The following is a 15,413-nucleotide window of genomic DNA, read 5'->3' as shown; positions in this document are numbered from 1 at the left end:
ATCCCCTCTTAAATGGGAATCAGGTCAAGCGTAGTTCAGTTACATCAAATGAAAAATGTAAACAATCTTAAACATAGTATCTCTTGACTGCGTCTGAATTGATAGGTTTTGGTCAAATCTCTTCGTCCATTTCTGCAAGTATAAGTTCTCCTCCAGTTAGTAATCAATGAACCATGTAGGGACCTTGTCAGTTGGGTAAGAACTTCCCTTTGGCTTCATCCTAATGTGGGAAGATTGGCTTTAGAACCAATTGCCCCAGTGTGAATTGCCTTGGTCTGACCTTTTTGTTGAAAGCTCTTGCCATTCTGTTATGGTAGAGTTGATCGTGACATACCACATTCATTCTCTTCCCATCACTGAGAGCTAGTTGTTCATATCTACTTTGTACCCATTCTGCATCGTTGAGCTCAACTTCTTGTATGATTCTTAGAGATGGGATTTCTAATTCTGCAGGAATAAACGCTTCAGTACCATAAACCAGTAGGTAAGGAGTTTCCCCAGTTGATGTGCAAACTATGGTACGATATCCAAGAAAAGCAAATGGTAGCTTCTCGTGCCATTGTTTGTAATTGTCCACAATTTTCCTCAATAGTTTCTTGATTCTTGTTGGCAGCTTCTATAGCTCCGTTCATTTGCGGCCTTTATGCTGTGGAATTCTTATGCTTGATCTTGAATGTTTCACACATGGCCTTCAACAAATCATTGTTGATATTGGCAACATTGTCAGTGATGATTGACTTTAGTACTCTAAATCGACAAGCAATACGGTCTCGAACAAAATACGCTATGACCTTCTTAGTTATAGCCTTATAAGATGTGGCTTCAACCCATTTTATGAAGTATTCTATGGCCACTAGAATGAATCTATGCCTATTTGAAGCAGCGGGTTCAATTGGGCCGATGACATCTATACCCCAAGGGGAGAAATGCCAGGGTGAACTTGTTGTGTTGAGTTCATTGGGTGGTATTCGTATCATGTCAACATGTATCTAGTATTGGTGACACTTCTGAAAATATTTGATGCAGTCTGTTTCCGTAGTCATCCAGAAATACCCTGCTCTTAGTATCTTCTTGGCTAAGGTGAAACCATTCATGTGTAGTCCGCATGTTCCAGCATGTATTTCTTCGAGTAATCTGGGTGCCTCCTTGGCATCGACACACCGTAGTAATCCCAAGTCTGGAGTCCTTCTGTACAAAATTCCCCCGCTTTGAAAGAGTGGTTGGCTAATCTTCAAAGTGTGTGCTTCTGAGTATGGGTAGCAGCCTCTGGGTATTCTCCCTTTTCCAGGTATTTCTTGATGTCATGGAACCATGGATTCCCGTCAATCTCTTCTTCAACATGAGCATAATAAGCCGACTGCTCATGGATTCCTATTGGGATAGGATCAATGAAGTTCTTATCTAGGTGTTGTATCATGGAGGACAAAGTGGCAAACACATCTGCAAACTCATTCTGAATCCTTGGAACATGTTTGAACTCTATCTTTGTGAACCTCTTGATCAGTTCTTGTACACAGTGCAAATATGGCAATATTTTAGTGTTCTTCGTAGCCCATTCCCTTAGAACCTGGTGCACCAAAAGATCTGAATCTCCAATTACCAGTAGCTTCTGGACGTTCATGTCAATAGCCAATCTAAGCCCCAAGATGCAAGCCTCATATTCTGCCATATTGTTGGTGCATGGAAACCTGAGTTTTGCGGAAATCAGATAGAGTTGGCCGGTCTTTGATACTAAAACAACTCAGATACCCATTCCTTTAAAGTTTTTTGCTCCTTCGAAGAAAATTCTCCAATCATCATATGCCTCGGTGATATCTTCTCCTACAAATGATACCTCTTCATCGGAAAATACATTTTCAATGGTTCGTATTCTCTGTCTACGGGATTTTTGCCAGATGATTTGCCAACGCTTGCCCTTTGACTGCTTTCTGAGTTACATAGACGATGTCGAACTCGCTCAATAATATTTGCCACTTTGCTAACTTACCCATATGCATAGGTTTCTGAAAGATGTATTTTAGCGGGTCCAACCTTTGATATGAGATATGTGGTATATGCACAAAAGTAATGCCTCAACTTATGAGCTATCCATGTCAAAACAAAACAGACACGTTCTAGAAAAGAGTACCGGGCTTCGTAAAACATGAATTTCTTGCTTAGATGATATATTGCGTGTTCCGTTCTTCTAGTTTCATCATGTTGTCCCAGAATGTAACCAAAGGCTCTGTCCAATACGGACAAATAAAGTAGTAGAGGTCTTCCTGTTTCTGGTGGGACTAGAACGTGTGGTTTAGATAAATACTCCTTGATTTTGTCGAAGGCTTTCTCGCATTCTTCAGTCCAGCTTGTTGCATCATCTTTTCTCCATATCCTGAAGATCAACTCGCATATCATGATTGATAGTGCTACGAAGCGACTAATGTAATTAAGACACCCTAAAAAGCCCATCACATCTTTCTTATTTATTGGAGGTGGAAAGTTCTGGATAGCTTTGACTTTTGATGGGTCTAACTCAATCCCTCGGCGACTAGCGATGAATACTAAAAATTTTCTAGCAGGGACTCTAAAGGCACACTTTACAGGATTCAGTTTCAGATTGTACCTTCAAAGCCGATCGAAGAATTTCTTCAGGTCTATCATGTGATCTGTACTCCTTTTAGATGTGATGATAATGTCATCCACGTGCACCTCTATTTCCTTATGTATCATGTCGTGTAAAATGGTTGTCATGGATCTCATGTAGGTGGCTCCAGTGTTCTTTAGACAAAAATGACATCATTTTGTAATATTATATCCCCCACGGTGTGATGAAGGTTGTTTTCTCAGCATCCTCTTCATCCGTCCTGATCTGATGGTATCTTGCGAAGCAATCCACAAAGGATTGGAGTTCATGCTTGGCACAATTGTCAATCATTATGTGTATGTTAGGCAACGGGAAATCATCTTTTGGACTTGCTCTGTTTAGATCTCGGTAATCAACACATACTCTAACTTTCCCATCTTTCTTTGGAACTAGCACAATGTTGGCCAACCAAGTGGGTATTCGACCACTCTAAGAACCTTGGCTTTGTTTTGCTTGGTGACCTCCTCTTTTATCTTCAAACCCATATCCGACTTGAACTTTCTGAGCTTCCGCTTTACTGGTGGACACATAGGATCAGTGGGTAGCTTGTGAGCTACTATGGATGTTCTCAAACCAGTCATATCGTCGTAGGACCATGCAAAGATATCTTCATACTATTTTAGGAATCTAATGTATTCTTACTTCTCTAACAGTGATAGGTGAATGCTTATGCGTGTTTCCTTAACCGTTTTGGAATCCCCTAAGTTAACTACCTCAGATTCCTCCAAATTAGACTTTGGTTTGTTTTCAAAGTTTTCCACTTCTCTGACGATTTCCTCAGGTATTATATCATCTTCCAGATCCTCTGAATCACTATCTTTATGTTGCATTGTCTCATTACATGTCACAGTCATAGGTTCATCGTGATATTTAATAATAATGTTGTAATTAAAATGTGAAAATAATAATAAATACGAAAAGTAGTAATACGTTAATAAAATCTTAAAAACGTCAACAAGTGCAATTCGATGACTCAAGAAATTGTTTCAAAATAAAATACTGAAAATGTCTCAAATACTCAAAACTATTTTTTAAAAGTAATTCATGCTAATTTGCCATGCTATCCATGAACTCGACATGACCGGGAGGTGCAACAGTTTAGTTCTTGAGAACAACTCCTTTCTCTACGGTCTGAATGGTAAGGTCTTCCTCCGCCTACTCCTCCTCCTCAACTATTGTACTGCAGTCCATATCTTCTTCATTTAGAAACAACTTCCTCATGGCAGCTAAGACTTCATCTTCCTCAGATCCTCACATCATATTAGCTTGATGGAACGTCTGGTGCAGAAGTGGTACCGGTTGTTCCAATGGATAATAAGGGCCACACCATGGTGGCGACCAATTTTGGTATTCTTGCTAAGTATATTCATATTTGAGCCCAAAGGTTGTGCCATGATGCTGCGGTTGTACGGGTTTGGTGATCCCTTGAAGGTTATTGCCGAGACCTTTGCCAGGTTCATACCCTATCCATATCAATATGCTTTCTATCTTGTTGCTCCACCATCGGTTTTTTTCAATTGCGTTGACTCACTTAATGCGATGATATGTTTCTCCACCTAGATTCTTTCTATTTTCGATGAGTGGAACAGTCTGATTGGTGTAGATGGGGTTACTTCCATTTCCATGAATAATCACCTCCTGATGATTACATTCAAACTTCACAGCCTGATGCAGGGTTGAAGCCACTGCTCTGGTAGCATGTATCTATGGTCGTCTTAACAATAGGTTGTGGGTAGCAGATATATCCAACACTTGGAACTCGACATCAAACCAGATTAGGCCCATCTCTAGGCTGAGGTTGATTTCTCCGATGGTGGCTCTTTGAGATCCATCAAATGCCTTCACATTCATGCTTCCCATCCGTATCTCGTGCAGGCATGTACCTAATCTCTTGGGAGTAGTCAGTGGGCATATGTTGAGACTTGAACCCCTATCTATCAGGACCCTAGCGATGAACGTATCCTCAAATTGCACCGTGACGTGTAGTTCCCTATTGTGACTTAGTCTGTTTGGTGGTAATTCATCCTCATGAAAGGTGATTTTATGGCTCTCCAATACCTGCCCGAACATATTAGCCATCTCCCCATTGGTGATGTTGATGGGTACATAAGCTTCACTTAGCACTTCAATCAAGGGATTCCTATGGGTGTCAGAGTTTTGCAGTAGTGACAAGATTGATATCTGAGCGGGAGTTTTGTTCAAATGATCAACAATAGAGTATTCTCTTGCTTGTACTTTTCTCCAAAGGTCATCAGTGCCAGTCTCGATAACAAGCGGCTTAGATTTAGCTTACTTACTTGTTCCTCCTAGGTTCTCAAGTGTATAAACTCTACCAGTTTTAGTCATGCCTTGTGCCGCACCTGTTTGCTCCATTTTTGCTTTTCCCTTTCTCCTTGCTTCTGTAGCATATTCCCATGAGATGGCATCGGACTTGTAAGATGGTGCGCATGTACCATCACAGTGAAATGTGTAGTTACCTCGACTTCAAACGGTGCTTGGGTTTGTACCACAATAGGTGTGAGGGTGACTAGAGACTTTTTAGGATCATCTCCCTCTCGATTGAGTTCGATTGACCCCTCCATATCCAATTTCTAGTAAGTCTGTATCACATTCACTCCCTCATCTCTGTGATCTGGGAGAGGATTATTATGAACATTTTGTGCAACTTCCTTTACCTGTATGACCTTAGTGTTGATCAGTGTCTAAATCTTGTCTTTCACTGTGCGACAATCATAAATGTTATGACCCTTCATGATTGAATGATAGACACATGTTTTGTTGGGATTAATCCACCGGGAAGAATTCTCCATAGCAACGACATGAATGGGAGTGACATAACCAGCTACCTTCACTCTCTCGTATAGTTGATCTATGGGTTCAGAAATTGGGGTGTATTGTCTAGGTGGACCACGGTCGAAGTTTGGTCGTGGTTTTTGGTAGTTTTAGCGAGTGGGTGATGGTGAAGGATAATATGTAGGTTGAATATTATAGGCATGGTAGGTGGTAGCAGGGTGTTGGTATCTGGGGGGTGAAAGTTGGTATATGGGTGTAGGTTTTTGGAATATAGGTGGAGGTTTTTGGTATGTGAGAGGAGACTTAGGACCTCGGGCTACCATTATGGCACCTACGTCTTTCTTCTTCGAAATACCTCCCGATTGCAAAGCCTTATTTGTGGCCTGCAGTGCCTCGAAATATGTCACCATCCCATTCTTAATCCATTCTTCTATTCTTTCTCCTAGCTTGATGATGTTGGAGAATTTGTGATTTTCAAAAACCATCAATCTTTTATAGTATTGCGGGTCATGAGCTCTGACGATGAAATTGTTCATTTCTTATTCTTCAAGTGTTGGCCTTACTTTTGCGGCTTCAAATCTCCACCGAGTAACATACTCGCGGAAAGTTTCTGTTGGTTTCTTCTTGAGGTTTTGAATGTAGAAAACGTCTGGGGCATTTCTATGTTGAACCTGAATCTGTCCATGAAGTCTGACGCCATACTTACCCAACTAACCCACTTTTTCGGGTTTTGATTGATATACCAAGACAACGCATCTCCCGTGAGGCTTCGCATGAACAGTTTCATGCAGATTTGTTCATTTTTTCCCACTCCTACAGGTTTGTCCCAATATGTCCTTAGATGCACTTTAATATCACTAATTCCATCGAACATTTCAAACTTAGGAGGTTTGTAACCCTCCGACAGTTCCACATCTGGCTGAATGCACAAGTCCTCATAGTTTAAACCTTTAATGCCTTTACCAACTTCGACACTCTGCACCCTTCCAGTAAGCTTCTTGAGTTCCTCTGCCATGTTCTTAATGAGCAGGTCTTTCTTGGTCGATTCAGGTTTGTATAGAGTTTGTTGCGCGGTGTGGGGGTGAAGTTTCCACATATATTGGAGTTCTTTGATGAACTACGGGAACCTGGGCATAAGGGTGGTCATTAGTTGAGTTTTTGAGATCGTGAGTAGGTTGCAGTGCATTCTTGGGAGTGTGATAAGTAGTAGTTTGTCGGTATTGAGTTGGATGATGGTAGTGTTGTTGAGGAGTTAGTACTGGTGGACGGTTAAGGTTCTGAGGAGGTGTGGGGTACTGGTGTGGTGCAGGAGGATTTGTTGGTGGGTTTTGGTTTTGTGTGTTTTGTTGTGGTGTTTGGTTCTAGGTTGGATTTTGCTGGTTAATATCAGGGACATTGAGAGTGAAGGAATGGTTTGCCAAATTTTGAATATGCTCAAGTTCCCCTTGTAGTTCCAAGATTTTCTGTTCTAGATATAAGACCAGTTCATTCTATGCTGGAGTACTTCAGCCATCTGAAGTTTTGACATTTTTTGCCAAGGTGGAGTTGTCTTTTCTTATACCACTCAAATCATTAATTTTTCTGTTTTCTTTGTTTTCCCTTTTAGGATCGCTTGGTGGAGGACATCTGGATCTAGTGTGATATGTTGACGATGCCAGTATGCATGAACCAACCTTGGGGAATGGGAATAATCAAAAAGAGAGAAAAAGCAAAAGGTAACCAAGTTAGTAAGGGATACTGAAAGAATGCTTGCAGTATTAAGCATGTTTTGCAAAGTCATGCAATAATTCACGTCCTAATTTGGGGACCTAGTTGTGCCCGAGGTAGGCTTAAGCGACACATAGACTTGGAGAAAAATTGATGCCAATAATTGCATCATTTCGTTAATGCGAAAATGTGTCAAATCCTTACTAAATTGACAATAATAATAAAGTTACTAATGGCATTTAGCCTTATTACAATCAAAATCTAGACTAAGCTAGAAAATGGTAAAGAACATCATCTCCTAATATACTTGGTCCCTGAAGGAACTTCTCTGTGCTTGGCTCTTTTGACTCCATCAATTAGGTTCCTAGATCGCGGATATCCAATAATAAGCAAACCTTTGCTCTGCCATCCGTGTTTTGACATGAGCCTTTTTCTCAGCTTTCCCTCAATTTCCATCAATCCTTGTTCCAAGTATTCCAATCTCTCTGTTGACTTATTCTTTTATCGCCTCCATGTCCACTTTGTGTTATTTTAGATGTCTAGTTTTAGACTCGAGAACCCTTTTGCGTAGCTTTCTATACTTAACCTGTGCCTCAGCAACATCATATACGATCCTGTTGTTCAGATTGAATCCTTGCTTGACATCTCCCGCTATATCATCCACCAACCATGATGGATAAAAGTACACATGGACGACATGATACCTGTCTGGCTCAATGGTTTCTCCTTCTACAATGATCTTTCGGTTCCACACATATTGTGCCTCGAACTTGAATGAAATGATGTCCCCTATGAAATATGCCTTGTACTGGACCATGTTAGAAACCCGAGGTATGACCTGTTTTCTTCCCGCTTGTATCATTACCTGTATAGGAGCATAAGGATAGATGACTCATAACCCGATCAGTACCATATGAGTAGTTTCTCTTGATGATGATATCACTACTAGGAAACTATCCAAACATCCAATGTACCTGCTCGTCTGTAAGATTGCTGAAGAAACGCACCCAACTTACAGCATTCCTAGGTTGTGCAAACCTGTGTGGGATAAATGTCATTTTCTTTGGGTGGTGGTAGGCTATGTAGTCATTCAACGGCCGTCGCAGAAGCTCTTGATGATATTCTCCCCTCTAAAATTGTTCTAATAACCAGACTTGCAGTAACAGATTATTACTTTCAAAGTGTCCAAATCCCAACTTGCACCAATCTAGAACGTGGTATATTTCAGCTAAGATCATAGGGATAATGGTATAAGTTTGTCCCTCTATGCCTTCCATCAAAGTCCTGGCGACCATGGCTTAGCGAGTATGAATCCTTTCCCCTTTCATAGGAAATATTAATAACCCTAAGGGGCAGACGATGGACACATAAACCGGGTGGTGTGTCCAACACAAGGAAGTAATGGAGAGTTCCTCATGATGAAGACGATACGACTTACTATACCCGTAACGCTAGTAAAAAAATCCAAAAGGGATGTATGATTTCTTTAAACAAAGTAGTTCATCATTTTTCTTAAAGCCCAACATCGTTAGAAAACTGCGAGGGGTGCAATTCTTCAGTACAAGTAATCCCAGACTGTCCCATGGCAACTTAGAGAAGCCTCCTATTTCTTCTAGGAGAGGAGTCATTTCTATGTCACCAAATTGGAAGACAACTCTTTTCTCGTCCCACAACATAGTAGCGGCCTCGATCAATGCCCTATTTGGTTGGATATTAAGCAAGGATGGAAGGTTACCAAGTACTCTTCTCATATGATTCTTGTCACAAGGTGCAAGGTCTTTCCACTATTCAAGTAGCAAAGGTGGGGCGTTTTGGACCATGCCGAACCTATGGACTTTGTGCTTCAATTTTCTGCAAATAAACAAAGGTTAGCCCTTTCCCCTTCCAGATTTGACTACTTACGCAATAATGATTAACACATTGGCACATTTTCTCCAAGTAATGCACATAACATGATGGTGTCCATTGAGATTTGGATACCATCGGACTTTGGATAACATTTATCTTAGCGTGCTATTACGTTAATAATGTTCTAACCCGTACTCGGTTTAGCATTATGTATGTACTTTTCAAGATAGAGTAAGGTTTCTATAATGGTCTATACTGGTACTCTCAAGTGGACAACTTCAGAGGGGAAGTCACGGGACCATCGATTGCACCGCTGATCGACTAGTCTACCGCAAATAAGCTTTTCCAATTTAAAAAGGTTAGTTTTGGAAGGGCACGGACACTCGTCAAATGCCGATATGTTGATAATTGGCACGAGTGGAGTATGATGTGGAGCACACTTTATGTTGAGATAATAACATGTTGCCAAGTATTTGCATGATAAAATATGTAAAAACAATAAAAAAAATGCAAAAGTAATCACGGAAAAAATAGAAAAGAAAGACAAAAGGAAGAAGTCAGTTTAGTTCATGGAATATATGTAGGAATGTAATAAAGCAAGTAAAGAAGCGGGCATGAAATAGAAATTTTGACAAGATGAAGAGGGGGCATAACAAATAAAGGTGAAGAAGGGAAGGGATAGACATGTAACAAAGAAAGTAATCCACATAGACCAAGTTCATTATGTTAAGAGCCTAAGTGTAACTCCCTAGCAGAGTCTCCATGCTGTCGCGCCCTATTTTCTCACAAAAGCGGGCTTTGATGTTTGACAACTCTTTTCAATGGAGGAACGTATTAAAAGAGAAGAGTCGCCACCTAGCAATTTTTAAGGTGCGTTAGGGCACATATTATGCAAATAACTCTGTTTGACTAGTCAATGTCACCAAAGATTGGGTAAGGGCTCAAATTACCTCAAAGAGAAGATGTTAGACACTCTTCGAGGTCCATAACTGTGGGTATAGGCCGAACTTAACACTATGTGGATTATGTCATTAGGCTAAGTGATCATATAACAAAGAAGTATAATAGTCGAAGAGTTTTATTATAACACATGGGAATTAGTACAAATCTTAATGAATACAATGACATAACTCCATTGGTCTATATTAACAACTTAGTTTAGATAACAAGCACATAAAGGAAAGGGGGGGGGGTCCTATGTTTTTTAGCCTAAAGGATCACCCCGTGCAACATAAGCACAATAGTGGAAACAGGCATGGTAGATTCTGGAAAGAGCATGTGTTAGGGTGATGTGTGTGTGTGACTCCTGTAGGCAGGCTTTCTACTCATGATATCAAAACATGTAAAGCAAATAGTGGATAAATCACATAGCTTCTATAGGCATGTTCTCTACCCGTTTATGAAAATACAAGAATACCCTTTCTTCCCCAATTTCACTAAATCCCCAATTGTTCAGTTTACAAATTATTACAGGCCCAAAATTAATGAATACAAGTGTGAATTTTACATATTAACAGATCATAGGCCCAATACACATAGCAGGCCCAAAAGAATATAACCCAGTAAGGCTCGGGCCTTCAGCAGGCTTGTTCCATATACGAACAGCAAACCCAGATCCAAATACACCCCAAACATCAGAGTATATAAACTACTCAGCACAAACTCACACGAGGATCCACATTAGGCCCAAAGGGAAGACCCTGTTACCCTAGCAATTGCAGATGAACAACTTAACCACCTAAATTAACGAGCTACACATGACAACTAATTAAAAAGCTCAAAAGCATACTAACAGTAGTTCTCACTAGGATATAGATACAGAATCATAAACATACTGACAGGACTCGCATAAGACATATTGGAACTTGCATTTTAGAAATTAGGGGCTTTGGACAAGAAAACTAGGAGAGTCAGTAAAGTCCTTAAACATGGTGAGTTTGACATAGAAAACATAGGCTCATGATTGACTGATTATTCAACAAGGGAAAAAGTGTAACATGATGAACATAAACACAACACTAGGAGAGTTGAGAAGGCATGTAAGCTTACAAGACATATATAGAATAAACATGCTAGGTTTTCTAGAAAGTAGTTCCACAATGAGGAATAATCCAGAATCAGACTAAAAGGGGCATTAGACCTAAGATTCTCAGTCTACTGAGGTCATAGTTAGGGGAATAACAATTTCCTTATGAGATCCTAATACACACAGAAAATAGGCTAGTAGATATGATCTAAACAATGAATAAAATATCCCAACATGCTGATTACAACGCAAAGACTTCAAAATCCAAAGAACTCACGGCAAGGAAGCCTATCAACTAAAGGTTAATAGAATATGCACACTCTAGGGTTCATGCCAGTCCACTATGTATAATACAATGACCTAAGTATATTCAAATTTACTAGAGGTTTTAGGCAATGCTAAAGAGTACATGATTGTCAAGTCAAGGGACCCAATAAGTAGAGTTCAAAATTGCAGACAAACATGCTTGAATATGTATCAAAACAATGCTATAGCATGGGAGAGTTAAGAATTACTTTGCAGAAAATAGTAGGTTAGTAAGATGAGATTCATTAAAGCAGATTTTGGGCAAACAATTCCTACCAAGATCCCAGAAATCCCAGGCATGAGTGTAAACTCACAATAAGCAAAGGACATAACATTAAGGCTAACATGAGCATGACCATTCAGGTAAACTTAAGAGGGCAGAAACTACTTAGATCAAATATGTAGAGTGAAGGTCTACTATACATGTTCAAACCTACCAAATTTGATAATACATAACATACATGTGTGCGGCCAAAATCAGAAGAGTTCGGCTTCGGGGTTATTATAGCATTTCATGCCCGTCCTCGAGGAGCTCAAAGGAGAATTTGGAGTATGCACCCGAGGTGCTTCCCTCGAGGAAGCACATCGGAAGCCGAGTTCGGAGTAGCAAAAATCGATAACCGTCCTAGAAAGGTGGGAAAGCTCCCAAAAGACACGTGGTCAGAGCTGACCAGGTCTGCAAGAATAGTACAAGTCCGTACTAAGTCATTATACAGCTGTACCAATAGAATTTCCTAGTCATTATTATACATGTACTATGTTGGGATTCCCCTCATATATAAAGGGGACCCTTGTCATCTTGTAGGGGGATTCAGATTATTACACAACACATTGAATACAATACAACATTCTCTGCTCTCTTTACTAACACTATTATTCTTTACATTTACTGCTTATTCTTTCATCATTCATTCATTATTCATTCATTATTCATTATTGTTCTTAATTTATTGCTCATCATTAACCATAAAAGGCTATCTTTAAGGACCTCATTACCATTGATCCTCCATCGAACGCTCATTCCTATTAGCCCATCTAGACCTCGAGGCCCAACATTATAACCCTATTGGTTTGCATTTCTTATTTTCCTTACTTAAACTTAGCATCTATTGCGTTACAATTAGGGTTAAGATAAATCACGTATTTTTATAACCACAAAATCAAATATAATTGTAGTTACCATTTTCAAAGTAAACAATACAGCTGCAGAATACCATGGAAACATTGGAATTACAGAAAGCATATAACAGTACAATGCTGATCGTCATTCATTCATTATTCATTATTGTTATTAATTTATTGATCGTCATTAACCATAAAAGGACATCTTTAAGGCCCTCTTTACCATTGATCCTCTATCGAACGCTCATTTCTATTAGCCCGTCTAGACCTCGAGGCCCTGCTCCAGCCAGCTCGAGGACCAACATTATAACCGTATTGGTTTGCATTTCTTATTAACCTTACTTATACTTAGCATCTATTGCCTGACAACTAGCATTAAGATAAATCACGTATTTTTAGAACCACAAAATCAAATATAATTGTAGTTACCATTTTCAAGGTAAACAGTTTGGCACCCACCGTGGGGCTAAGAATAATAGTGATTGTTTTGGTGCTAGTTCTTTGATAACACATGTTACTCTTCACACTTTTTTTGTCAAAGATTCTTTGATTTTAGGGTTAATCATGTCTAGCACGCAAAATGCACCTCTTGACAATATTGAAGAACTTGGAGAAAACAACAGCGTAAGGCTGGGTGTACCACCTGTAAACCCTGAGGGAGTACCAAACGTAAAGAAAAATGATAACAGCTCCCATAACGTACTGAACACGGAAGCGGGCGCAGACCCTGTGAGGAATGGACGCAGGGAAGACCTGGCCGGAGGCCAAGAAGCACGAGGAGTGTAAGAATGAGGAGTCAGCCTCCAAGTCATTTTTGAAATGTTGCAAGCAAACAAATGGCTATTGCTCAGCTGCAAAGTCAACAAAAATCCCCAAGCACAGTAGCACCAGAGATGGCTCCTCGAGTCGAGCAGGTAACAGAGAGATCGAGCAACAACGGGTCAGCAACGGACCTTGGTATTATGAAGATGCTCGAGGATATCACAAAAAGAATTGTATCAGGAGAAAAGAAGATAGAAGACAACGATAAAAGATTAGAGACTTACAACTCAAGGGTCGATCAGATCCCCGGGGCTCCCTCGATTCAGAAGGGTATAGATTCAAAGAAGTTCGTGCAGAGGCCATTCCCATCAAAATGCCTGATGTCCTGAAGTATAACGGGACCACGGACCCCAATGAGCATGTTACCACTTATACTTGTGCCGTAAAGGGGAACAACTTGAAGGATGACAAAATTGAGTCCGTCTTGTTGAACAAATTTGGAGAAACACTGTCGAAGGGGGCTATGATGTGGTATCATAACCTGCCCCCAAATTCAATAAACTCATTTGCCATGTTGGCAGATTCTTTTTTGAGGGTGCACACTGGTACCATCAAGGTCGCCACCAGGAAGTCCGATGTCTTCTAAATCAAACAGAGAGAGGACGAGATGCTAAGGGATTTCGTGCTCGCTTTCAGATGGAGCGAATAAAATTACCATCGGTCTCCGATGACTAGCAGTACATTCCTTCACTTAAGTCTTGAACGAACAAAGCTCGGTAGCTTCAAGGAAGTTAAAACAAAATTTGATCGAATATCCTGCCATTACTTGGGCGGATGTGCACAACAGGTACCAATCAAAGATCAGGGTCGAAGACGACCAACTAAGAGACCCCTCGGGCTCAGTGTATCCTAGCAGGCTCCTTACAAAGGAGCAAAGGTTTACAGAAAGGGAGCCAAGATCAAACAAGGAAAGATACCAACCGTACATAGAAGTTCGAAAAAATGCATCGAGGCGTAACATGCCTCGAGGTGATCGTATGGTAGATCGAGGTCAAAATTCCCGAGGAATCATGGGTAAGACCGTGTTCGATAGGCTCACTGGACTAGAAGAGGCACCCCGATTATCTGAATATAACTTCAACATTGATGTCTCGGGCATCGTATCAGCCATAGGGAAAATCAAAGACGCTAGGTGGCCAAAACCTGTGCTATCGGCTCCTTCACAGAGGAACCCAAACTTGATGTGCAAATGTCACGGCACTCACGGTCACAGGACCAAAGATTGTAGGCAGCCCGTTTGTTCTTGAGCAGGTAGCCTTTTTGTTCAACGTAGGGCATCTTCGTGAATTTCTCAGCAACCGGGCTAAGAACCATTTTCGAGAAAGAGATGCAAATAGGAAAAATGAACCAGAAGAACCACAACACATCATCCACATGATCGTTGGAAGGGTCGACGCCCCATAGGAACCCATTTTCAAACAGACAAAGATATCCATCACCAGGGAAAGGCGAACTCGGAGTTACATACTAGAGGATGCCCTCATGTTGAGCGAAGAGGACAACAAGACCCTATCTCAGCCTCACAATGATGCACTGGTAATTTCTTTTCTTTTGAATAAAATTCAGATTAAACGTGTACTCGTGGATCTAGGTAGCTCGGCCAGCATAATCAGGTCGAGGGTGGTGGAGCAGCTCGGATTGCTCGACCAGATCGTACCCGCCTCTTGAGTCCTCAATGGATTCAACATGGCGAGCGAGACAACAAAAGGGGAAATCATCCTCCCAGTCAACTAGCTGGAACAACCTAAGATACCAAGTTTCATGTCATCGAAGGCGACATGAGATACAACGCCTTGCTTGGAAGGCCATGGATACATAGTATGAGGGCAGTACCCTCAACCCTTCATCAAATGATGAGGTTTCCAACCAAGAACGGAGTAAAAATAGTGTACGGGGAACATCACGCAGACAGAGAGATATTTGCAGTACATGACACAGCACTGGCATCTACGCCCTTTACGTCAAAGAGGTCAAATGACAAGCAAGAAGACAAGTAGCAACCATAACCTACGTTCTTGGTCCTATCCAAATGAGTAAATAAAGGATCGTGCCATGTCCTCGGAGTAAGCAATAAAAAATGGATCAAAGCTCTGATGCTATCAATGCTAAGGTATAACCTTCTCCATTTTCATTTATGTTTTTGTACTAACTTATTGCAAGTGTCGA

General features: G+C 40.7%; 1 protein-coding gene across 1 annotated transcript; it reads right to left on the bottom strand.

The window, feature by feature from the left end:
- Positions 1–1,231: 1,231 nt before the first annotated feature.
- Positions 1,232–1,669, bottom strand: LOC138875234 (uncharacterized). Its single transcript, XM_070154058.1, has one exon. It carries the CDS (start codon positions 1,667–1,669, stop codon positions 1,232–1,234), a length of 438 nt encoding a protein of 145 aa, XP_070010159.1.
- Positions 1,670–15,413: the final 13,744 nt, after the last annotated feature.

The sequence above is a fragment of the Nicotiana sylvestris genome, chromosome 8, assembly GCF_000393655.2.
Source record: "Nicotiana sylvestris chromosome 8, ASM39365v2, whole genome shotgun sequence".
NCBI classification, from domain to species: domain Eukaryota; kingdom Viridiplantae; phylum Streptophyta; class Magnoliopsida; order Solanales; family Solanaceae; genus Nicotiana; species Nicotiana sylvestris.
Note: the sequence above shows the minus strand (reverse complement) of the source record. Positions and strands in the feature narration are given on the sequence as shown.